This window comes from Pteropus medius, unplaced genomic scaffold (assembly GCF_902729225.1).
Source record: "Pteropus medius unplaced genomic scaffold, Ma_sr-lr_union100, whole genome shotgun sequence".
NCBI lineage: Eukaryota > Metazoa > Chordata > Mammalia > Chiroptera > Pteropodidae > Pteropus > Pteropus medius.
Genome location: NW_024349800.1, coordinates 8,879,087 through 8,904,768, shown reverse-complemented (window position 1 = coordinate 8,904,768; position 25,682 = coordinate 8,879,087). Strand labels below are relative to the sequence as shown.

Here is a 25,682-nt window from a genome sequence, read left to right as displayed (position 1 = left end):
ATTTTAAAAATGAGATAACTGAGACCTCAATAGCTGACCTTCCAAGGCCACACAGCAAGTATACAGCAAACTGAGAAGTAACCCTTGGCTCATGACTTCCAGTCTAGTGTTCTTTCCATATGATTAAAACTGGGGAGAATAAATATATGCTTTCTTTCCTAAATTTTTTTCCACCCTTACTTCTATGTGGCAAGGATGAGGTTAGGAGAATCTAATCTCAACTAACTAGGAATTCAAATTAAAGAATTTGGTTGATGGTGATTACTTTGGCTACTTAATTTTATTTTTTAGCTAACAAATGTGCATTTACCAGGTGTTATGAAGTGAATCATGTTTCTTCAGAATGAGTATGTTGAAGTCCTAACCCCTAGTACCTCAGAATGTGAATATACTTGGAGACAGTGGCCTTAAAAAGGTAATTAAGTTAAAATGAGGTCATTAGGGTGGGCTTTAATCAAATATGAATGGTGTCCTTAAAAGAACAGGAGATTAGGGCATAGATACACAGAGGGAAGTCTATAAAGATAGGAATATGATGATCAGCTATAAGCCAAGGTGAGAGATATCAGAAGAAAACAACCCTGCCAACACCTTGATCTTGAACTTCTAGCCTTCATAATTATGAGAAAGTCAATTTCTGTTTAAGCCTCCTAGTCTGTGGTATTTTGTTCTAGCAGGTCTAGCAAACTGGGCACTAGGCACTAGTCACTCTTCTGGAAACCTTATCTACATTGAGCCATTCAGAGCTGAAAGGCAAAACTAGTCATTTTAACTCTTCTTCAAATGTTAAGATCTTTTGCCCAAGTGGAGACTTTATTCTCTTTCTTAAAGCAAACAACAAACATCAGATAGTCGAGGGAGAAGAGTGATACCCAGTACTCTCTAAATTAGAAAGCCATTATAATGCTCCTTGAACATACTTTGCTAGTCTAGCCCTATGAGTTTTATTTAGTACCTTTGCGTGAATTTCTCTTAGAAAATTCTTTTTTTATTTTTTTAATTTAATTTTATTATTAGTTTCAAGTATACAGTACATTGGTTAGACATTTATATAGTTTATTCTTTATATCGTGCTTTCCTGATTCTTTGTATGCCCAGCACTCCTAAAACCTAAAATGTTGGCTCATATAAAATAAAGGCTCTATCTCCAAGCACTTAGCACAGCTAATTGTAGTGCATGCCACATGTAGATACTTGATAAATGCTCATGGAATTACACTGAAACCTCTTCATAGTGCTGATCTGAGTACCCAGGCTATGTTTGCTGACAGCCTTGGTGGTGAAACATTCTTATAACATGATCTCTTGAACACCTCGATAATTAAAAATGCTTGGATGTTGTCCAGGAAAGACTAACTCATGCCAATGTTATTATAGTAAAATTCCAGAATGGTAATTCTGGCTCTTGGTTGTAGAGATCATCCTTGGTACCTAAAGCTAATTAACATAGCAATGCAAATCTTAATTCATGCAGCTTACAAAGGGAAAACCCAATTAGAGTGATGCGATATTAATTAGAAGAAAATTAGAAGTTTAGATTAAGAGCCTGGTGACTCAGTATGAGTTATCAATATGGAGCATGTGTAAGAAGGAATAAAGGGGATCCTGTCCATACAGGGCATTATAGCTTCAAACAGTTACTGGAGATATTGTGAGGGTTCTTTTGAGGGTATTTCAGACATCTTTTAACTCACATAAAGAAAAAAGATACAACAGAAAAAGGTGGTGATTTATATTTTTTCCCAGATACCAGAGAGTAGTCAAGAAAGGGAACAGGAAAACTGTATTTAGGGGAAATTTGTGAAGGAGCATCTGCTTCCTCACTGCTCAGGTGAAGTGGGGGAGCCACTCGTGATGCTGAAGCCTGTGAGATGTCTGGTTTCCTAGAGGAAATTCATCATGGTGGTTAATGACACTTTTCTAGGAAAATGCAATTTGGCAAGCAAAATAATCTTTAGGAACATAACAGTACAATTCACATATTACCATTGCCATTGCTATTTTATTCAGATGATTATGTGTAGATAATAAATAAATGAAACCCTACGAAGAATGAATAATGATTAAATTATCATATCTACAGGCAAATATTTAAGAATTATCATAGAAAATTGTTAGGAAATATTTTTATTCTATTATTTTATTTTATTATGTGTTATTATAACACTTTTTCATTATAAAGGATTTGATAAAGGGAATATAAGCAATTTAAAAAAGGAAACAAATATGCTATTAATGACCAAGACACTAAGCATCTAATAATAAGAGAACATATGACATTGACTTAACGAGGTTAAATAGAAGATGAACAATAACAGTTGATGACTACATGATCGTGTCAACCTTGAACTCAGAAATGAGTAGAGAGTTGAAGCTAAAGACTGTTGTTTAGGAAAAAACAAACTTTTAGTTTCCAGTGTGACTTAGTTAAAACAAATCTGTGCATTGTGGCTCCTCAACCTAGGACTCCAAAAGGAACACAGAGTTCTCCAAATATTAAATGACCGTATGTTAGGGAAAAGATTTTATGAAGTACATAATATAGATGCAGTAGAGAGACATAAATGTGACTGAAGTCTTTTAGGACTCTGAACATGGGAAAATGAGTTATTTTCATCATTGGAAACTTTGATTTTTAAAAAATGGCTTGTGCAAAGAATATTTGGTAATCATTTAAAAATTTCTGAAATGAACAATCATCTGTCTATCTTAACACTGTATTTCTCAGTCCACTTAACATTACTGATAGTTGAATCTAATTGACAGAGGATAGATTTAAAGTTTATTTGCAGGCCATTTAAGCCTTTAGTTTTATGATTGATATTCTTTCTATTCCCTACTTGACAATTTCAGATAATTTGCTGATATCTTTAACGTTTCTTACAAGAATTTATGTTTTAATCTGTGCCATTCATTTATGTATTGATGCTACTTTGCAAGTTTTAAAAAGTGGTGTATTGTATCCCAAGCGTGCCAGTTTACCTTCTGGGATATTATGTTGTATTAATCGAATCCCTATAGACTAAAATAATAATATAACTATACAAGCCAACTTGAAATTTTAAACTCTAAGCAGCAAAATTCCTTTAATAGTTAACATTACTGTAGACATTTCTTTTAATTTTTTTCTTCATCTTTGCATACTTAATATATGTATATCTACTCATGTATGTATATTTTTCTCTTCATATATGTATTAATAATACAATTTTCAGAACATTTATGAGACTGACTATATACATTTCTAGATTATTTTTTATTTGTTTTTTTATCAGTGAGTGATGAAATTCCTTATAAGTTTCTTTAAGTGAAGAATTTCCCTAGTACATTTAAATACTTGTAGAATCTCATTTTAAGTAGTATTACTCAGATCATCAAATTTCTTACCTTGTGTTCAGACCTAATTATGACAAAGGAGTTGATTGAGAATATGTACAAAATGCAGACACCACATTTTTTACATTTTTCTCTTCACATTAAGCATGTGACTACCTGAGTAATAAATTTGCAAACAATAAAATGGTGGGGAGAACACTATGAAATAGGAATATTTTATTATATTTAAAGTAGTACTATCTAATAGGGTAAATATATATGTATTTTTAAATCAACCCTACTCTGTCTATATTTGAGGACTTTCTGAGGTAAGATATAAATATATCTTAAAATTGAACACTACCAATTTGTTTTGCTAAGGGCTAAGAAAAGTAGTTTATAAATTACAGGAGTTTTTAGATGATGCACTTCCTGTGAGAAATAGATGCTACTTGTTTATGGATTAGTGGCCACAATTGAATCTCACTTAAAGGAATTTTCAGAAAGTTTTTAAATAATACAAGTTGCAAATAATTTCAAAACCAAAATTGAATAAGGGAGAATGTAGGCAGTGGTGAAATATGTTAATGATAAAATAAAATTTAAATAGGGCTGTCTATTAGGTTATAGGATTTGAGAGTAGGTGGTCTCTTTATTTGTCTTTCACTTTTTTTTATTGGCCTTCCTGCTTCCTTTTCTTAAATCTGTGCCAACATGATTATGTGCTTTTGGAATCCGACCTATGATTGAAAGCTGATTTCAGGGGATAGATAAAACATGAGGATCCTATATCTTTAAGCCATGTTTAAACACAAAATTACTAAATTGCTTTGATATAGTATAAGTATTGTGTTTAAACACCAGACAACAGTTTCATAAAAAATTTTATAGCTACTAGAACGAAAAGAATTGCGGAGATAATTTAATAATGATTTGTTGATTCCTGGAATCCACGTCATCATCATTAACAAAACACTAACAGAACAATGTGCAATTGCCAACATTCAGGTCCTATAGCATGCCAGAGTATTCACATTTGGGTTTTTTAACCTAATTGCTTTGTAACATTGAACAAATTACTTTGTCACTCTATAACTCAGTTTCCTTATCTATTACAATGAGGATGGAGACCGAATACATTCTATTGGATGGTTATGAAATTTAAGAAGAAGAAGAATAGTTTGGAATTACTTAAAACTATATCTATCACATAGTAATCAATGTTACCTGTAATTATAAGCTTTTGATTTTAACTTGAATGTTAAAATAGTCCCAATCATGTAGAACTAGATATATTAATTGTCTTAATTAAGATAGAGTATATTCGATTTACAAACTAAAATATTTGAACACAAAATTTTCAGAAATAACTGTTACGGAACCAAGTTTACATATATTTATGTACACAACTGAAAGATGTGCTGGGCTATGTTTTTCTCACTTCACTTATTCTTCAGTCAAGATTTGGTACATATAATTAGCTATCAAACATGCACCAATTATCTAACTGCTTAGGTATATTAGCCAGGTGTAGCATATTAAATATTAATTCTGCGAATCTGAAGAAATTATATGAATTATGCCATTTTCTGTTCTTCAGGTAATAGACATACAATAATTTACTCACTAGTGATTTAATCTTTTCATATTTTTCAATTATCTGAACCATGATACATTAACTATGTTGTAGCCTTACTTTCTGACTTGAGCATAAATATTCTTATCTCTTATACACTGTAGTGATGCCAGAAGAATATTAGGTAAAATATAACTAAAGAGTGATAAGCATACACTGCTAGTTCTATTTATTTCTTAACATTTAATAGTATAATGAGGGATTATTTTTAAAGATGAAAAATAAATGAGTTAGGAAAACATGAGCATTACAATAATAGCTATCTTTTTCCTGAGGGGAATGGAAGGGAGATGTATTTTGATTAGCTGTATCATCTGTAAAACTGAGGACTTTCTTATATCTAATACAGGAGAGGCAAATTGCAGCACAAACAATAGAAACCAATTGTATTATAAATCATCATATCATTGACAGACAATTATATTCAGAACTTTTCAAGCATGAGGTGATAGCAATGTTTATCCACCAACAAAGTTATTCAAGCCATCAGCTCAGCGGGGATGTGAACATAAGGAAGTTACTTTTGGGTTTGTTGCTGGAATTTATTTCTCCTATTACCTTCCTTCTCACAAATTTCCTGTAGAATCATGAAAATTAATGATAGAAAATACTTTTGGCACTCACTGAGTTAACTCTCCTGCCCACTGAGAAACACCTCCAATGCACTATATTTCTCTCTTCCTTAGCTTTGGCAGTCAGGAGGGTGGGTCTTCATAAAAAGGCAGAGAAGTAGTTCTCCAGAAGCTGAAGCAGAAGCAGCCAATCTTTTATTTTAATTTTAAATGTGACACTTTACATTTACAACTAAATATGTATTTTATATATTCTAAAACACATTTATGTAAAATGTTAAATAACAATTTTTGGTAAATTACGTTTGCATCACATTTAATTTCTGCACAATTATTTCGTTAGTGCATAGTCAATCACAAGACTGAGTGTAATAAATTGAAGAAATGGCACAGTTTCTCTCTATCAAAGGAAAACAAATATTGGCATTGCTCACAGATGGTACAAAGTTAACCCAAGTGGTAAATTGTCTCAAGGCATAGTTGACAAAGTTTATATAATATTTGCAAAGTTTCAAAGTTTACGTAAAAATTTTTGTTCTCTAAATAGTGATATTTATCTGGCAATAATTTGGCTTTAATTGTTCTACAAATTGGTTGGTTTAATGAAAGCTGCTACCAATAAACTGAATAAATTTCAGCATAGTTTAAATGACTGATAGAGTTATTACTATTAGGATAGTTTTGTATGTTTCCCCAGAAATTTTGCTAATCACTCATGTCCACTGCACTTAAAATAGGAAGCATTCACATAACCAACCTTGAGTTAACCTAATTTTTATACATGTGGTCTTCCCTTGAGGTCTGAGACTTTAAAAGACAGATGTTACATTTTATTTAGTCTTTTCAATTCTTCCAGTAGATTAGAATATGTGCTCTATGTTTGCTTTATGCAAAGCACATATTCCTGTAATATGTATATGTGTGTTCATGAGACAATTTTTAGCTATTAGGTCTTCCACTGAGATTGGCTTTGTATTTATATAGTTTTGGTAAAATCAAGGTTACTTACCTAATGTAAGAGGAAAAGATGCAATAAATAGAACCCTTTACCCTAGTTTTGTCAACTGGATAAACCAATAGAAGTTGTTCAAGATGATTGAGCTATCCGCCTTATAGAGTTCAATTCAGAATCTAACTCTGATTTTTGTCTTTAAAATATATCCTATTTCTTGTGTACATACAATCTTTGCTTTTATACTTGCTCTAATTAAAGGTCGTTTAGAATATTGGATTTTAAAATGCTTATCCAGTATTTCTAATTTATTTGCTTTGAAAATATACCGAAAATATACTGAAAATATACTATCTGAAGCCTTTTAACTAACATTTTCTGGTTTACCAGAGAATTCTTTAACATAACTCTACTATCTGTTCTAAGATTATGTTTTTCTGGTAGAGATCTTTTCAAGCCAAACTAAGAATTTTTGCCAGTTCGTTGGGTATATATGTTAGGGTCTTTATGCATAGTGAAATTTAGTACAATCATGCATCACTCTTACTCAAAGAGGAAGCCCTATTACTGAACTCTGAGATTCACTTTTAGATAGTTTTATGTAAATGAAAGTCTTGTAGCGTCCAAGAAACCCTGTAATCTGGCTTCACCTTAATTGCCGAGGCATTCCTGTAAAGAGGCATTTTTAAAGACTGATAGACAACATACAAACATTCAGGAGGTTATTGTTTTAGGATGCCTTTGATATTGAAAAGGAGTTATTTTTCTTCTGAAAATTATGGCTCACTGGAAACAGGAATTCACTCAGTAGAACTGATCTGGAACACAAAATGCCACGTAATTTTCAATATATCCATGTTACATAAGTGCAGAAGGCTGCATAATTTTATATTACATGGGTTGAGGATTGAGGATTTGTGTTTTGTTTCTGCTTCAACAATTGCCTCTAAAAAACGATGATGAATTGTGAGGTGGTTACAGGCTTTAATTTTTTGATTGAATGAAGGGATTGTATTTATAGAAGGTCATTCAGCTCCTGTGAGGAAGGTTATTAATATAAGAAATTATGTGCTTAGGTAAACCACCTCAGTTAGACAGTGAAATTCATCATTCAAGACTTGTTTAGGGACATGCAAAATACACTGTAAATTGAGTGTCTCACTTTCAAGGAGATTAATGCTCAGGAATTTTCAGAAAACTGTGATAAGAATCCCAAGGATTCATGACAATGAGAATACAGTTAATTTTTTCTCTATTTACTTGGAAATCAAGTCTATTTGGAGATATCTTTCTTTTTTATTCTTGTTCTATATACCTTGCTTGAAAACACAGGAGGAAACTATTTATTCCTATCATTCTTGAGTAAAAGTTAAAAGTACACATCTTAAAAGATGTGGGTTCATTAAGTCAAGTATCTTACAAGGCAAAGAATATATAAGTAAATGCAAATGGTGTTTAGATATCAAGCCTGTATCCTTCTGAACAATAGCATGCCAAACTTATTCCTGAAACAGTGTTGTAGGGGTCATGGATGGCATGTTCTTTAGGTTATTCTAGGGGGCAGACATATAACCAGTTACATAAATATGTTTATTTTTCTTTTTATTTTATGTTCTGAATGATTTTCTTTTTTTAAATTATTTATTTATTTATTTTTATGGCGACTTTGGTTAACGAAATCCAGTAAGTTTCAGCTGCACATTTTAACAGTAAGGCATATATATATTTGCATTATGTGTTCACCTCCCATAGTTAGATTTCTTTCTGTCACCACCTATTTTACCCCTTTTACCCCATCTACTTCCTCCCTGCCTCTGGTAACCACTAGTCTATTGTGAATATGTTTAAGAAGTGAAAGAATGTTAAAAACGTTGCCCTAATCTGTTATAAAACAAAAATTAAACATCATGCTACTTTCGAAATTTAATGAGGAATAGTAGAAATGTGTTATACATAATTTAAAATTTTAGTATTAATTAAAAGAATCTGACTTTATATAGTCCCTTATACTTTTGAAATTCTTTCACATCTAATTATCACATTTAAGTCTTTTAGCCACCTGTGTGCTGACAGGCAGGAGAGAGGTTATTATCCCTATAGGGACATAACCACTTGATTGTGGTTTTACAGTGAATACAGTGCTTTTTCCTCTGAAACACTCAGAAGATTATGCCTGCATGCAACTTCTCTGAACAAAACAATCCAAATATTCAATACTTCCAATTAGCTGTAGCAAATCTATGGAGTTCTGTAAATACCGATGAATTGTGTAGGTCCAAAGCTGAAGTCGAAATGGAAGACACTGAATACGGTTATTTGAAAACAGTTTTAAGAATTTTCTACCTGTTAAAGACTGTTCACAGCACTGGAACATCAAAGGGGAAAATAGACACAAAACACTTTATTCAGAGAAATGAATGTTAGAAATATATTTGCTATGGATGCAAAAGGAAAAGAGTCAGGAGAGTATAAACCAAATCGTCACTGTTGGGGTTGATGGGTGTTGGGGGTCGCCCCAACAGTTGCGGGGAGGGAGAGGAGAGAGTGACTGCACAGAAGTGTAGTTAGCATTTTCCCTCGGTTCTTCCTCAAATGACAGCAGAGAAGAATCACAGGTCATTGAGATCTAATAGTTTTATTAAAAGCATATTTTAGAAAGACAAACAAATGCCCCCAAGGAGGCACATGGAGAAAGACAAAGTATGCCCAAGGAGGCACGTGGTCCCAGCGCTGTAATGAGCAAAAAGGTTACAAACAAAAAAGCCCAAAAGTTCAAAAAGGAGGGGGCTTAAAGAAGAGGATCTCAAAAGAGCAAAAAGTGGGGCAAAAGGAGGGCCCAGAAGTGGAAATATCTGCCTTCTATTTGGGCTGTGATTGGTGGTTCCAAAGGCATTCCTAGGTGATTAGCAAGTGAGGCCATTTTGATTGACACTTGGCTGCTACAAAACTCTTTGCCTAGTGTATTTGTGCATACCCAGAATTCTACTACTATTCGGGTGTTCTTTAGGCTGTCTCTAGGCTGAGCCCCTATTCCTTTGTCTCCCCTATTGCTCATGTCTGACTAGCTACCTCACAAAATGACATGGGCATTGGGCAAGTTGTTTTAAGATGCATAAAGGAATCTTAGATGGAATATTAAGCAAACATTTAAAAATGCAAAATGAAGCATACATAGAACAGTTGATTCTGAAACAGTAGATGTCAGTGCCATTCCCTATAGGTATAGAGAAAATAATTAAAGGTATGAAATTGCATAAAGTTTCCCAAAGAAATAAAAAATTAATGAAAAGATACGCTAACCAAAAACATAGACTTGAGAGGCATAAATATAAAATATGTTACCACTGGGAAAGGAACACTCAAGGACACTGAAATACAGAGAATTGCTGAGGAGAAGAGAGATTAGCATTATGGAAGAAAAGGGAAAGAAAAGTGATGGCTTTTCAAGAATAATTTTTTGTTAAGTTTGAAGGAAATCAAGGCATAACTAAGAAGAAAGGAAGTTGGAAATCCTCTTTCCAAAGTGCACCATGAGAAAAACATGTGGGAAACAGAAGACGAAAATACCAGTGAGGGATTAACTAGAGGTGCACTTATTTTCCCATAATCAAAAACAAACCTCATAAATCTTTTTAGGAGAAGGGACAAAGTTATATCATTTAGACATTAATGCATTTGGCATATCGGGAGTATTTAGTGTTCTTATTATAATACTGACATAGTAGAGCATCCATTTGACATTTGAATACTCGTATTCTACTTCTCTGCTTGTTTTCTTTTTTAAGAGGGGAAATTGTTGAACATTATTATTACAGTGATTATAAAAACTGTTAAAATGGTAAATTAAGACACTCTTTTCTTTTTGCCTTAGTAAAATTGAATTTGAAGGTCCGTTTCTCTTACCCTTTTCTGCAAAAGAGGAGTGATAAAGTGGTCTAAAACACAGTTTAAGAAGGTAGTCTTAATAAAGTATGATGTATGCAATTATAAAAGTTAATGATGAAGATACTTTTGGCTATAAGAAACTGAAACTCACATCAACTAGATTAATGTAGAGATTTTCTGGAATCCAAGGAGAGAAAATGAAGAACACTTGAGTCTCATTTCAAGGAGAACAGAGAATGATAAATAAGACAGTTTCTCTGTGTGTATCTTTATGTCCCTAACTTTCTGTCTCTGTCTGTCTGTCTGTTTGTCTGTCTTTCCACTTGGTACTTATGCATTACGTTCTCTGTACTGTTTTGTACGTGGCTACTGCTAGGTCCTTGTACACTCCAACCTTTCAATTTCAACCGAGACTTTCTTTCTTCCCCCGCAGCTTAAATTTCCACAAAAGCATTGAGGGGTAAGAACTCAACTTTGCTCGAACATCGTCATATACAGCAGTTTTAACGTGACACTGGTCATCTTAAATTCTGCTTGTCTGGGTGGCTGAGGCACACCATGTGCCTAATGTGCCTGAGTAGTTGTCATTTACATAATGTTAAAGTGAAAACAAGACACTTTAAATTTGCAGAGTTGTTCGTATAAAGAAAATTATTACTCTGGAGGCATTTTAGTAAGGGGATATTTATGTATTTGTTTTACCTAGTAACGGAATTAAAAAGCATCTTTGGTAGATTCTATCTTACATACTTTCTGTTTGTATTGGGCATTCGCACCACGCACTTGTCACTCTTTTACATAAACTTATTTTACACTGAATCACAATGAATGACTATCATAAAAACAAATAACATGTCAACACATTTATTCGACCAGAACCCTCTTGAGATGATGTCTGAATTTTCATCAAGACTGTAGTGATTAGTGTTTCTGATTATGATAATCAAGTAACTCATTAGTGGCTATGTTTCAAAAAGGATTTAAGATAAAAAAAAGTATTTCTAGAATACAGCGATGCATTTGACTCAAGCTGTTGAAAGATGAGAAAAAGTAAAAGGATAATTTTGGTCCTTAATATTATTTGGTAGTGAAATATACGTAAGGCAAGGGTACCCAACTTTTATATGCAAAATGTTCCCAAAGGCCTAGTTTCATGAGAGTTTATTTTAAAGTGTACTCTTGTTTATTTATGAAGAATAAATTGAACAAAGATTGCCTTGTCTAACTTGACATCAACATAAACTATCAAATGAGTGCATAAAATTTTCAGCGAGGAAGCATATGTTTTATTAGTTGATGCTCAATATATGAAGTAGGCAGTTGAAGTAAATGAAAGTAGTTTGTGACTTAATTTTTCAAAGAAAACTTATTTGCAAGTAGTTTCAGCTTAGTGAGCAGCAGAAAATAAGATTCTGTTCTTTCATGTGTACTTTGTATAGCTTGTTTAAAAATATGTAAATATTTACTGAGTGTGCCTAGGTGTATGTATGGGTTTTCCTTCCTGAGACACACTTCCCTCATTGTGTTTAGCTATTTATTTTAATGAGACTGTAGACAAATTCTATACTTCTTCAAGCTTTAGGGAGCTCACTAGGGAATAATATGGGGATGAATGTTCTGTATTTTGAGAAGATACATGCAGTGTCAATTAGCTAAAACCACGAAGTACAAGTTACTAAAGTTCAGTCAAGTCTTACAATCAACCATTAATACAATGGTTGTTAGCTATATGGATAAATTACATATACAGTCGTTATACTTAGACCTACACTTTTGACCACATTCAAACACATATTTAACATGGTATTTGGTTTCAAACTCATTAGACCTTCCTTTTTTGCAGATGTTTCAGAATATCTGATTGGCCTTTTTTTAACCTCCCAAATTCTGAGCATGAGATATTTCCAGTTAAACTGAGCAAGGTGTTTTTTCATGAATTAATTTAAATATTGAGTTAAGCAGATTGTTTCTTCAGATGTAGTTATAAGTCCCTTCCAGAGAAAGTATATATATATTTTCCTATTAAATTGAATGGGCATCTGAATTGAATGAACTAGAGGCTCTAAATCAATTCTATTGATGGGTCTTTGTTATTCTCTTACAGAGTAATTTGTGAGAATATTAATGAGCCAGATACAAAGGTCACTTCAAGGTCTGCAAGCCCATAATTTAAAATATGGAATTGAAAATATGGCTGAATTTCTTTTTGTTTCAATTACATTAAAAGGAATTCAAATAATTTCTACCCTATGTCACCTAAATGAAGTTCGTCATTCATTGGTCAGTCTCTGTGACATATCCTCATTGATAACAGAGCTTAAGGAAAGAACCTCCCATGTTTCTTTCAACTCTAATATTCAATGAGTCTATTAAATGTTGAAGCCACCCAGAGGGAAGGGAATTGCTACAGATTCTTACCGGTAGACATAAATTTCAAGCCCAGATTCCAAGCTTTTAAAAGACTTTTCAGTGCCACAGAGGAGAATGAAAATGAGAACTTAATAGAATTTAAAAAGAGCAAAGACTGAAAGGAAGGCAAAAAGGATACAGCGCTACTGAGCTCAGTGTCAAGAGTATAAATCATATTTACTCTGATTTCCTGTTTGTTTGTTTGTTTTTTATGTGGTGTTTCAAAAGTAGTCAGCTATCTTATCTGGTTGTTTCTGCTTCTACACAAACACACACACACACACACACACCCCCTCCTATTCAGGCTCCTACCCCTTAGAAGCTACAGAAGAGTTATACTCTGCTTTTTAAAGTGCCCTGTTACTGTACAGATTATTACAGAACATTGTGGATTATAGGATTAATTTCAACATCTTTCTCTAGTGATATACAAAAACAAACACAAATTAGTGTCGATGGTTTCATTCCCTGTTTATTTAGGAATCCTGGTAATCAAAATAGTAAGAAAAAATCTCATAAAAATAGTCTAGTAGAATTTTTTTTTTCCTTCATTGAAGAGGAGTAAAAAATTCTACTCATTTCGTCAGATCCTTATTTTCTAATGTTGAATTTAAAAAATATTTCATAAAATAACTTAAATTGTAATAGAATGCTAATATAAGATCGCAAAGAGCTATGCCTTAATAGTATTGAATTTTAAGTTAAGAGGCAATAATTAGAATATATAAATATTTCTCTTTTTCTAAAATTACTTTCTTTAAATAGTATATTATCTTGATTTGGAAGTGGATTTCTATTATCAATATTATTAATATGAAAAGAAATGTTTTGTAAAATGCTCTTTAGATATTGTTAATTATTTTTAAATATTGCCCACCATCTCTACTTTATAAAACTATCATGGACTTAAATATTAATCCTTATTTAATTGGATAAATATATTTATTTTGATATCATTGTAGGACAAAGATATGTCATTATCTGACAAGGAACTATCATTCTGTATTCTTCAGAGGAACACTGTGCATGAAAAAAATGTATAAATACCACCATCTATTTTACTCATTAGATTGTATTTTTTTTTGCCTCTATTTTGAAATATTTACATATGTTGCTGAATAAATTTGGGAGATATGCAGAATTTATCAAAATGACCATAATTAATACACTGTCAACTTTTTCAGGACAAGGATTATCTCTTATTTTTATACTTTTAATGAAATCATTATCATTACTAAGTATTTAACCCATAGGAGGTTATTAAGAAATGTTTGTTGAATGAGTGAATATATTTATTTGTGAGAATCTTCATAGACGATATAACATTTAATGTGCTTCTTGAAGAGAATACTAAATCATATGTTTTATCATTTTCTTCCTTGGTAAAGAAAGATTTCTCAGATATACTTCATGTTTATTAATATACCTTTTCAAAATAGATTTTTGTATATGTTCCTAAAATCTATTTCTGGTTAATCTTCACCAGGGGAGCAACTTAATAAGGATAAATCAGAGAAGTGTGAGTGTTTTAGAGAGCTATCTAAGTGTTACAGTTCTATGACCTCAGGATTAGAAGATAAACAGTAAAGTGGTTTTGCCAAAGTTATATTAGCTAGGAGCTTGGGGACAAAGCAAGTCGTTCAAAAGATAACTCTATTAGCAGTGACTTCATCTACAATTGTTTGCTGTATGTTAATGTACATTCCTTCTGGTAATCTCACTCCAAACCTATGAGAATAACCATTTTTCAGACCTTAAAAGCAAGCACATTTCTCACATGACTTGGTTTTGTTTCCTGAAAGACACAGAACTTTAATTTTTAAAATAAATTTAAAAAAACGTTCCAGCCTTTTGAACATTCACAGCTAAGTGGATTCTGGACTTGCTGAATGGTTGCCATCCAACATGGCTGTGATTAGTTTAATTTGGGCCTAAATAATCTGTTTCAGAAGGTACTCAATGCACTAATTCTTTTTCTGAAGAGAAAGTGGAAGTAGAGTCAATAAATATTAAACTTTTGATAGCGTTTTTCTCTTTATGAAGAAAACTATGTATATGAGAGTTAAAATGAGATGTTGGTTTTAATAGAGTAACATATTTCAAGGCTATCAGCAAGAGCACATGGTTAGAACAGTCAATAGTGAAGTTTGGCTTTCCTGAAGTCTCTTTATCAACTAAATTATGTAACCATCTTACGAAGGTCTAAAATTAGAGATTGATATTTGGGGCAAAAAACAACAACATTACCTTAATTTTTAGGGTGACATAGCTATATCTCACAGGTAGACTGCATTTTGACAGGGAGGTGGAATCTCAACTTCCTGTTTTACAGACAAAGACATAGAGATATAAAATAACAAGATCAGTTGGTGGTAGAGCTGAGGTTCAAGTCCAGGTCTCTGAAGTGTTATTTGAGACATTCTAGTGTATTCTGAAACATTCTTTTTTATTCCAAATCATTAATTAAAAAGTTATAAATTTTTACTCAAATTTAGATACATTACAATTTGAGTAAATCAATTTAAATTAAAAATATGAAATACCTTATAAAAATGCATTCTTAAAATTATGTATTCAAGGGATACTTTTTGTTTGTTTGTTATTAATGTACTGTAAAAAAACAAAGCATGCTCTCTCTCTTTCTCTCTGTGTATGCTATTAATAGATTTAAGTTTCAGGATCTGTTTTAGAAAACTTTTCAGTAAGAGAAGTATAATAATCCACTGAACTGTTTAAGAATTTGCTTTGAAAAGACAGTATTGAAATAACTGGCACAGCCTTGAATTTTGAATTCACTTTGAAATGCTCTAGATTTCAATCTCTGAATTTGTGACCTGATTTCTTTGACTGGAGGTTGACTTGCAGACTGTAGTTAAAGACTAGCAAGACTAATATGTTAAAAGTTTATTTTTGGAAAGCATTTTTTTTCATGATATAAGAACATAATCTTGCAATGAAAAATTATATTCAGTTCAGATTTTTTCTTTCCTTTTTTACCACAGAAATTTTAAAATATAATTATAATTTTAGGTAAGATTGTTTTTACAAAAGTACTTCACGTTAAACTTCAGGGTGCATTTGTGTTAAACATTTTATATATACATATACAAACGCACACATACATATATATGCACACATACATATATAATATAGTATAACATGTGGTTTGTTTTTAGAACATTTAAAATTATAAATAAATATATATGTAATAGAATTTATATAGTTAAGGGTGAAATATTTTAGAAAAGTATACTTTTTGATATATTATTAATAAAAGCAATTCTTCATAATAAAGAAATACTTTTTCATATACAAATATATGCAGTCATTTATATGAAAAACATATGAATCACCACATGAAACATATTTACAAGCATGATGCTTATATGTTTGCATGTGTGCACATACATGTAAATGCAATTCATAAATGGCCACCTCTCCATAAAAAAAGAATATTTACTGTGTGAAGAGCCCATCACTGTATACTTGCACTCACTTATATCTTTAGCCTCATGCATTTCTTTGCATTTTAATGCCAGTTAATGGAACATATTATAAGCCAATATGTTGTTCTCTAATAAGGTAGTGTTAACACTATATATTTGGTACTGTTTCAGAACTCCTTGGAAATTTTAACCAACTCAAAAGATGCATTGACTTCTTAAGCATTCATTATCTGGAGTGAAAATAAAACATCATGTTTCTTCACTGAAGTCTTTCAATTTAACCTGGAAATGTAACAAAAGACTTTATCTTCAAAATCTAAGTGAACATATCTAAAACAGGACCTCTTTCTCCCTTGATGTTCGAATTTTAAATATTTTTAGACAATTTGTTTTTTGTGTGTTGAGAAAAATATTGTTTTCGTTTCTCTTCAAAGTTTAAAGACAATTAAATAAAAAAATATATGAAAGTCTCAGGGAATTTATGAGAACAAAAAATAAAATAAACTTAAATGAACTGCAAAACAATTGTCTTGAATTAAAACAGCATGCATAATCCTGATTAACTGTACTAAAAATGTCTTATATTGTATTCCTTGGAATATGCTTGGACCGAAGTTAGTACCTCTCCATAAGCATCTGCAAAGTTTCAAAGGCCTGTACTGCCTGCATCCATTTATTTAAAATGCAGAATTAAGTTGCAATGTGCAGTGCCTACTGGCATTAATAGAGCTTTGCCCAAGCAATATAACATGTAATCCTTTTGTAATTTAAAACCTTTCAATGTATTATTGGTCTTGTGAAATGGCTTTACAGTAAAATAATAATACAAGGAAGGGAAGAGTGGAGAAATTGTAAAGTATAGAACATTAGAGTTTGAAGTATACTTTCTGAGGGATTTTATTTCTATGCATGCCCATAGCAGCTGGGTCAAAAGAGGTGCATAAAACAAATAAAACATCCATGAACCATTTAAAGAAAATATTGTAATGTGCGCAGAGCAGCTACGATTTGTGATCCTCATAAAGGTAGTTTTGCATGGCTCAAGGAATTCCTTGGTGAATAATGACCTAAAATTGTAACCAGTTTACCTGTATTAAGTTAGAGAGCTTAGTAGTAATTGCTTATGAAAGAATTTATAGCTCAATGTGGGAAAATATATGCGCTTATATGTGCATTATTTATTTAGCAAAATCGTGTTCACTCTTATGCACCCCGCACCCCAGGACCTCTGCCTAGAGGGCTCTTTGGCACACTCAATGTTCAATTCACAGCTGTCTGGTCTGTTACCGCACGTTTAGAGGAAACCTGCTGAAAACTTGGTATAGGGTGCTATCGCGATATTCTTAACTTAATTACCAAAAATCCTACAAGATTACAAAATTATTTTTTTTCTTTCTTCTCACTCTCATTAAATATTGTGTTGAGAAAAGGAGACCATATCAGCCTAATGTAAGCCCTCTTAAAAACTGAATGATCATGTTTTGAATATATCTCTATCTCTCTCTATCTCTGTTTATGCATTTAGGAATAGTCCCTAAAGAAAAACATTGAAAGTCATTGCATAGAAGGAAGATCAACTGAGCAAGCATTCTCTGGAAATGAACAATATACAAAATTGCTAAAACTTTATGGTAACCAGAGATATTTATAGCAATAGATTGCTCTCAAAAATCACTTAAGCAATAACACATTGAGAGAAAGCTATTTCTTGGTTATGGTATTTGGCACCTATACATTTTATTGAATTGTTACAATTGTTTGAAAAATGTCAGCCAGCCTATAATAGAGACCATAAATTTTGGAATAGAATATGCAAGAGGAATACCTAAACAAAGAAAAAATAAATAAAATGTTTCATCTGGTACTTCAGCTTGAACCACTTACTAAATTTCCTCAGATATTAATTTCATGTTCTCAGATATTTTTCCAGTCCTATTTATTTACTTAATGTGTTAAGATTTTTCCCCTGATTATAAAATATTCTGCATATCTTAACTTGTTTTGGAACAAATGGTTTCCATTTAGTGTATCATAACATAGTAAATTGAGGTAAATGTTATACTGATGCTTTAAAAATGACCTATGACTAAAAGTGCACAGTAAGAAATACATCTTTTTATCCATTAATATCACTTGATCACACGGAAGTATAATTGAGAAAAGCCAACTGGCCTATTTAATGGACTGCGCCAAAAGACTATATAAGCTTTTGTTTTCTCATAAATCCCATGTGGCATGGTCAGCTTCTCTCTGTTCATTGAGCAATAATGACTACTTCCATCTGTCTAGTTTCTCTGCAAAACTGAAATAAAAATGGAAAAGCTTGTTGGGGCAGAGAAGAAAGAAGGTGCTATTGAGGAAGAGAAAAGGAGGTATGTTTGGGACTTGAAGAAGGAAGAAAGGTTCCTAGACCGAAAGGAGATCTGGAATGGGAATTGTGAAAAGGGTAGAGGAGATTTTACACTAAGTGAGATGGGTTAGTGGTCAGTTCAGGGAATTTTGAAGCATATCCTAGTCAACTTACATACCAAGGAATCTTGCTGTCCTGGAAGAAACAAAAGGGTCGACTTGGCAAAGTCAGCTGGCTAGGGAAATGTTGCCTGTCCCTGAAGTTGAACAGGAGTAAATTTTCTTCATGTGTGCAGTTCGTAAATGAAAATTTATCCACTTAAGTGAAGTATTACCATGAGTAAGTTGCTTCCTGCCATGAGTTGCTAAGGAGAAACTAAGCATGATGAGCAAAGCCACTGCTTTGTTTAATATTTCTACTACAGATACTCTCAATCTATGGTATTAATGCACTTGACTTTTGTGATAGCATTTGTGATGCAATGTAAGTCTTGGGAATGCTAATTTTACAATGAATTTGTTGGGGACAAAACATCAAAAAAGAAAACAGGTACAGAGAAATTTTCACCCAGAGAGTTACAAACAAAAACAATCTAGGTGGATATAAGTTATTGTAAAAGTCTTACATTTATTTATTTTTTCATTTCATTTAAAATTTTTACTTAAAATATAAAATAACTAGTAATGCTGCATGAAATGCATTATATGCTGGAGATAAATTGTCAACAGAAGGATCTTTTTCCCTCATGAAGTGAAAGAAAGCAGAATATATATAAAGGAAGTAGAAAGACCTTTGAGCTGTATTACTATAGAAGGAAAAATGAGCAAGTTCTTTACCTGGCTTTAGAAAAACATTTTTTTTTTTTTGAAAGAGGAGGATTGACCTCAATCCAAATCAAAAGGAAACTGACATCTATGTGGTACTTTTATTTCTGAAGATGCACATTTTTAAGATTTTATGGTTTAAAGCCCTTTCATAACTATTATCAACAGTTTTGTTGAGATAGATGAAGCAGATTTTTAACAAAGTTATGCTAATTATTTTTCTATGTGCTTATTTGTTTTAAGATATTTGAAAATTGAGAAAAAAAACAGAGAAACAAGAAAAAATATCTATGTCCCTGGTACCCAGAGTTAACATATGTTAATATTTTTTAATATTTATGTCTCTAATTTTTAAGAAAAATACTCTTTTTAAAGAGAAAAAACAAATAATTAAAAAAATAAACATATTCCCTGCATACTACAGGTATAGTTGTTGTTCCTTTTAAATTATTTTACCGTTCACTTTTCTTCTCATTCTATGTAAGTAATCTCTACCTTGAAATTGATATATATTCTAGCCATTGATATTTCTGTTATTTGTTCAGGTATTTATATAATACTTGGTTTTAAAATATATACTGCATTTTCCTTTTAAGTCAAAATATACATTACTCAAGCTGAATACTGATGTGTTCATCACAGTTTGATGAGTGTTTTTGCTTTGTTTTGCAAGCATTTTTAATGACAGAAAAATGAACCAGTGGAGAAGGGTACATAAAAGGCAATAGAGAGAAGACTGTAGATACAGACCTGAGGCTTCTTGATTACAGACAGAGTAAGTTTCAGGACATTAAAGGTTGGAACAAATTTTCAGAAATGATAAGAACCTACTCTATGGACCCCTAAAATATAAATGTTAACACTTTCCAGAAATACTCACAAAAATGTGTGCTTTAAGGTAAGCATATTTAGAATCGTTCTAAGAGTCTACTCTTGTCTTATATTAGGAAATTAATTGTTCATGTGTCTGAGTGAGAAAGTATTTTAGAGTCAGGAAACGTCAGGGAACATGCTTTCTGAGAAAGTACTCAGGCCTCATCTTCTCTAGGCTTTTCAATTTTAACAACATGAATAGTTAAATAATTCCAGAAAGAGAGCATGGAAGGTTAGAAGAACACCATGAGTATGTATTGTCCTGGAAGGCTAGTGATATAAATGCATCTAGAAAGAAGTTATCAGTTGTGTCAAGAGAGATGAGGCCTGAGAATTGCCCTTTTAGTTACTAATGTGGAAATCATTGATGATCTTGATAGATCAGTTTCAGGGGGCATGGAAGTGGTGAAAACTTGGTAAATGTGGGCTCTCCAAGGGAATGTATGGAGAGAAGTTCCATACACCAAGTACAGACCATTCTTTAAGTAGTTTATTTTCTGTAATTGTGAATTTCTTATTAGCCTTTAGGGCTTTTATATCAAAAGTTTTAAGAATATTTCACAATTCTTCATAGAAAGAATTCTTAGTTTTTTTTTTAAAATGCGTAGGAAAAACATATTCAGTAGGAGTTTTTAACAAGTAGAATTGTTATTTAATGAAACCTATATCACAACAATACAAGGCCACTGCCTCTATAATGTTTGCACAAAATATATAACAACACCATTCATTTTTAGCAAACAACCTTGATTTTATAAAGTAGGAGGAGTAATAGAATAACAGGGTATATTGCTACTACTATAGAGTTAGGTGGAAAATGTAAAGAACTATACCCCCTTTTTAGCAAAGAAAACAGCTATGTCTTATCATTATGTAATTTTTCATAAAACTTTTGTTGCTTTTGCTACTGTTGATATTTTTCTTTTGATATCATGGCTATGAAATGCTTTCTTAAGATTTTGTGTCAAAAATGAAGCTAATATTCTTGATTATGAGGCAAGTTTAAGTAGTTATTTCTACAGGTAGTTTTTTTAATAATAGTTTCTCAGGAACTATAATGTTTTGTGAAGGAAAAATTTATCCACATACTAAAATAGAAACTATTAATCGTAGGTAATGGAAAACTTCAAATTGATTTTAAAGTATAAAATAAATGTATTTAGAGTGATTTCCACTTAACATGATTGTTATTATTGAACTCTGGAACTCTCAAGTTTGATTTACATGTTTTCTGCAATATTAAATCCAATTAAGCAAATCCATCTTAATTGTAATTCACCATATATTGATATCAAATCTGGCAAACAGAAAAATTTTTTTTGTGGGTCATATCTTGAGACATTTATTGTTAGGAAGGATTCATGATTAAATTCTTTATGTTTAAAGACTTGTTTTCTTAAAGTTTTAGCTCTTTTGTAATGTTTGAGCTCAAAATATTGCTTATACTGTTATTTTTTTCTTTTCCTTCTTTTGCTCTGATTCATAGATTTATAATCACCAGAGGCTATTTACATCACAACATTCAAAAATTTTAAAAAGTGAGGCAGTAAGAATGGGTTAAACTTTTTCTTTGATGCCATCTACTGTTTTGTAAACAGAGGCTGCTCCAGAATTAGACACAGGAGAGCCTTATAGGTAAAATCTTGTTGGGATGAAGGGACTTGCCTAAGTTCCACAAGCATATTGCAAATGTACATATTGTATTTCCTAAGGTAAGTTAAGGAAAAAAGAATGATATTAAAGCTCACCCTCGGTACTGCCATTGTTTATAAAGCACCTATCCCATCCTTTGGTAGTTGTTACTTGTATTAAGTCCCATCCTATAACTTCTCATCATTGGATCTACTGTGAAATTTAATGCAGTAATAACTTCTGTCCCTTTCCTCAAATTAATCTTCATATATTTCATGGTTAAAGCACTGTCAAACTACTCACAGCTCACAGGCCAAGTCATGAGAATTCATGTCTTCTAGCCTTTGCGTATGTATGCTCTTCCTTCTGTCATGAAGTTATGCTAATGTGATTCCTGTACTGGCCAATCTTTCAAAACTCTGCTCATGCATCAAACCCAGGAGTCAAGTCAGTCTCTCTTTTCTGTCCCTTAGTAACCTGTGCATATGTTTTCACATGACATTTTTACATATCATAGTGGTTGTTTCTAAGTTTGATTTCACTGCTAGAGTGAGATTATTGCAGATATTAAATGCCATATCTGGATGAACCAATAATATTTGGACATTGCATGCACTTCAGCAAATGACCGATGATCAAAAAGAACAAACACTGAAATATGTGAATGGATGAGGAAATAAATGGACCCTTAAGGGAGATATGGAAGAGTAGTAATAGCATGAGTCCTGTCACCTAGGATTGCTTTTATTGAGCAAATTCTTGCACAAAGAACATCGAATGCATCTGAACCTCTGTCTTCTCCACCTGTTAAAGAAAGTATATTTTCTAAATCTCTGCAAAGTTTTCTTGTGGATAATACATAAAATATTGTATTTATAGGTATAAAGTATTATATAAACATAGCTGTTTTTTCTTAGGTTCAGAGGCATTATGATATAGCCATGAAAAAATAATCATCTCTTCTATGACAGGTTAAATAAGGACAAGCAAGAACAAATGGTATAGAGCAAGTGAGCAGATGGAAAGGAAAATGAGGCCAAAATGCACTATAATGTCCTGAGGGCTAGACAAAGAAACCCAGGGATTCTAAACTCTGGCTGCACATTAGAATTACCTGAATAATTAAAAAATATCTTTATATGAGCTATAATTTATTCAATGTGAGGTGGGGCTCAGTCACGAACGTTTTTTAAAACTCCCCAGGTGATTCTAATACAACTAGGGTGAGAGTGGCTGCTAGGCCACAGGATTTGAGGAAATGTTTCTAGGGAGAAAGACTGCATAATACATGAGATGTTTTTAAAAGATTAATCAGTATGAATAGATATGAGGAGAGGCCAGGGACAGGAATTGAGTGATTAAAATGTCTAGGAACATCAGGGATGAAAATAACTGTTTTAAGAAAACTTTTATTTTCTTTTCCATCTTTTTTCTTTTAAAAACCTAAAGAGGCTGCTGTGGAGAGATATCAAAGTTAGGCCTTCATAATTAACAGTGAAGTTGTCCAGACAAACTTAGGCATATTTCAAGAATTAATACTGGCAGAGCACCATTTTACAAACTAAAAGTTGCTTAGGTAGCAAGCAGAGGTCAAAATGGCAATAGCCATTTGTTTAGTTACCCATGAAGGGTTCCTAGGGAAGGTTACATTTTGAACAGGGATGATTGATACTCTTTGTAGAGAGAACAGGCGTAAAATATTTTTTTTTATGCCAAAGGTTTCTAATACAGGTTTGAAAGTCATGTCTTCCTAGTCTTCTATATTGCTATCTGTCTTAAACAAACAAAAATTAAAAGAGATAATATCTTCAAAATGTAATGAAGCATATCCTGGAATTCTTTTTTTGTATTTTTGCCCCTTTTCTGAGTTTAAAGTTACTTTAAAGTAATATGTATGTGTGTGTGTATGAGTGTTTTGAAATATATTTAATTATATAAAATGGTGGTCTTGAGAATATACTTAACTTCATACTAAATTCAAAAACTCATTTGCTTTTTAAGATATCTTTGATAGTAATTTTCTAAAAGATTGTTCTGTGGGATAGGCAGAATAAAATTTCATTAGTAAGTCAAAAATGTGGGTTACTAGTTTGAAACTAGTTTGAAAAATATATATTATCTTCCTTCCTTTTGTCATAAAACTCTGCACATGCTGTAGTCTCATGGGAGAGGAAAGGTTATATGCCAATGATAAACCCTTTGTGGAGGCACTATAATATGCTTTATTAAAGTAGAAATCTTAGAAACCCCAATATTATGTTTAGTAAATGGCCAAACAGCAATACTTATAAACATTCCTTTCCTTGACTCTAACACGAGATTTAAAGAAAAAGGAACCAGGGATAACAGGAAGTCAATAATACCTTATTTTCACATAAAAAAAAAAAAACCTCTTGTGAGGAGTATGGAAAAGAGACATTTTAACATTTTTAACAGAGAAAGGCCAAGCCATAATTTAATATATTACAATTCATATCTATTTCCAAGTGAATTATTTTAACCTATTTTTAAAAATACTTTATATTTCATTCAGAGAAAAGGTAAAGTAATATTTTAAGACTTTAAACTTTTAGTTTTAACTATTTCAAATGTATCATTTATAAAGGCCATGAATATACTAAATAAGGTACGAGACATGGTCCTGGAAAGCTGGGTAGCAGCCCAACCTTGGGAAAAATATTTTACTCTGCCTCCTTTTTCTCATCTGGGCATAATAATAATGTCTATGTCACAGGTCATCTGTATTATATATATGTAAAGCATTTGAATAATGTCACACATAAATAATAATGCATTAAGTTTAGCTACTAAATATGTTTTAGCTACTAAAGTCATAAGCATAATAAATATTGCTTAAAAAGAGTAAAAATGAGATAACTACATCTTAGATTTCTTTAGTTTTAGTTAAAACAATTTGACAATATGTTTATCTTGGGAATATTTTTTATCTTTTTGTAAAGGCTCAACATTAATGCATGTACCTGTGAGGGTAGGACCCTTGGTTCAAATGGTAGTCCTTAATTAGACTCTTAGCAAACAGCCATGTCTCTCAATAGATACTCTAATGTGGAGTAGTTTGTCACAATTATTTGGTAATCTCTTTCAGTGTAACTCACACAGCAAAAGTGATAATATTCCTGTCACTCCTCAGAAATGTCCCAGCTCTGCGGGTTTCTACATTCAGGAGAATGAAGAAAGCCATTATGAGGTATGCCATATCTCTGTAGAGACATACTAGTACTGAGTAGTTTGCATTTTCCTACTGATTTCAAATTTTATAAGTTAACTATTATAAATATTTTCTTTGCTGACCTCTTTTATGTTATTTTTATACTAGTACTTTTTAAATAATTTTAAGTAAACAGTTTTTAGAACAAAAAGCAAATGATAATCTTTTTCTTTTTGGTAATGGTTCAACTATTAAAAACAGTTTTATGTTCTTGTCATTGAATGCAAAGTGTTGATGTTAACCTATTTTTGGAGAAAGTAATAAGCAACTTTTAGACTTATATGTTCATAATTAATTCAATTTTATTGGTTGAGCTAAAAGATACAGAATTCCATTTGTTGAAAGTTTGATTGGCTCCAACCCCTACATTCAAGGACAATAAAGAAGACAATGCTGTTTGATATAAACAAGCTAAATTGGAATTTTCATTAATCTTTTCCTTTCTTTACTTTTTCCCTGTATTTTTAATTTAAAATAATAATCTTTTTAAAAATGAATCCATCTACTGTGAAATGCAGATGATTCCTTTCCTTCCTTCTTTCCCTTCTTTCCTTCCTTC

The 25,682-nt window shown here is 32.0% G+C and overlaps 1 protein-coding gene across 1 annotated transcript in view; it reads left to right on the top strand.

Annotated features, from left to right (window-relative positions):
* The window catches only part of PCDH9 (protocadherin 9), an 827,532-nt gene that overhangs the window by 278,107 nt on the left and 523,743 nt on the right, over positions 1–25,682 (top strand). The window contains exon 3 of the mRNA XM_039886821.1: positions 25,001–25,102. Within this exon, the coding sequence (XP_039742755.1) occupies positions 25,001–25,102 (102 nt within the window). The remainder of the gene's footprint in view (positions 1–25,000; positions 25,103–25,682) is intronic.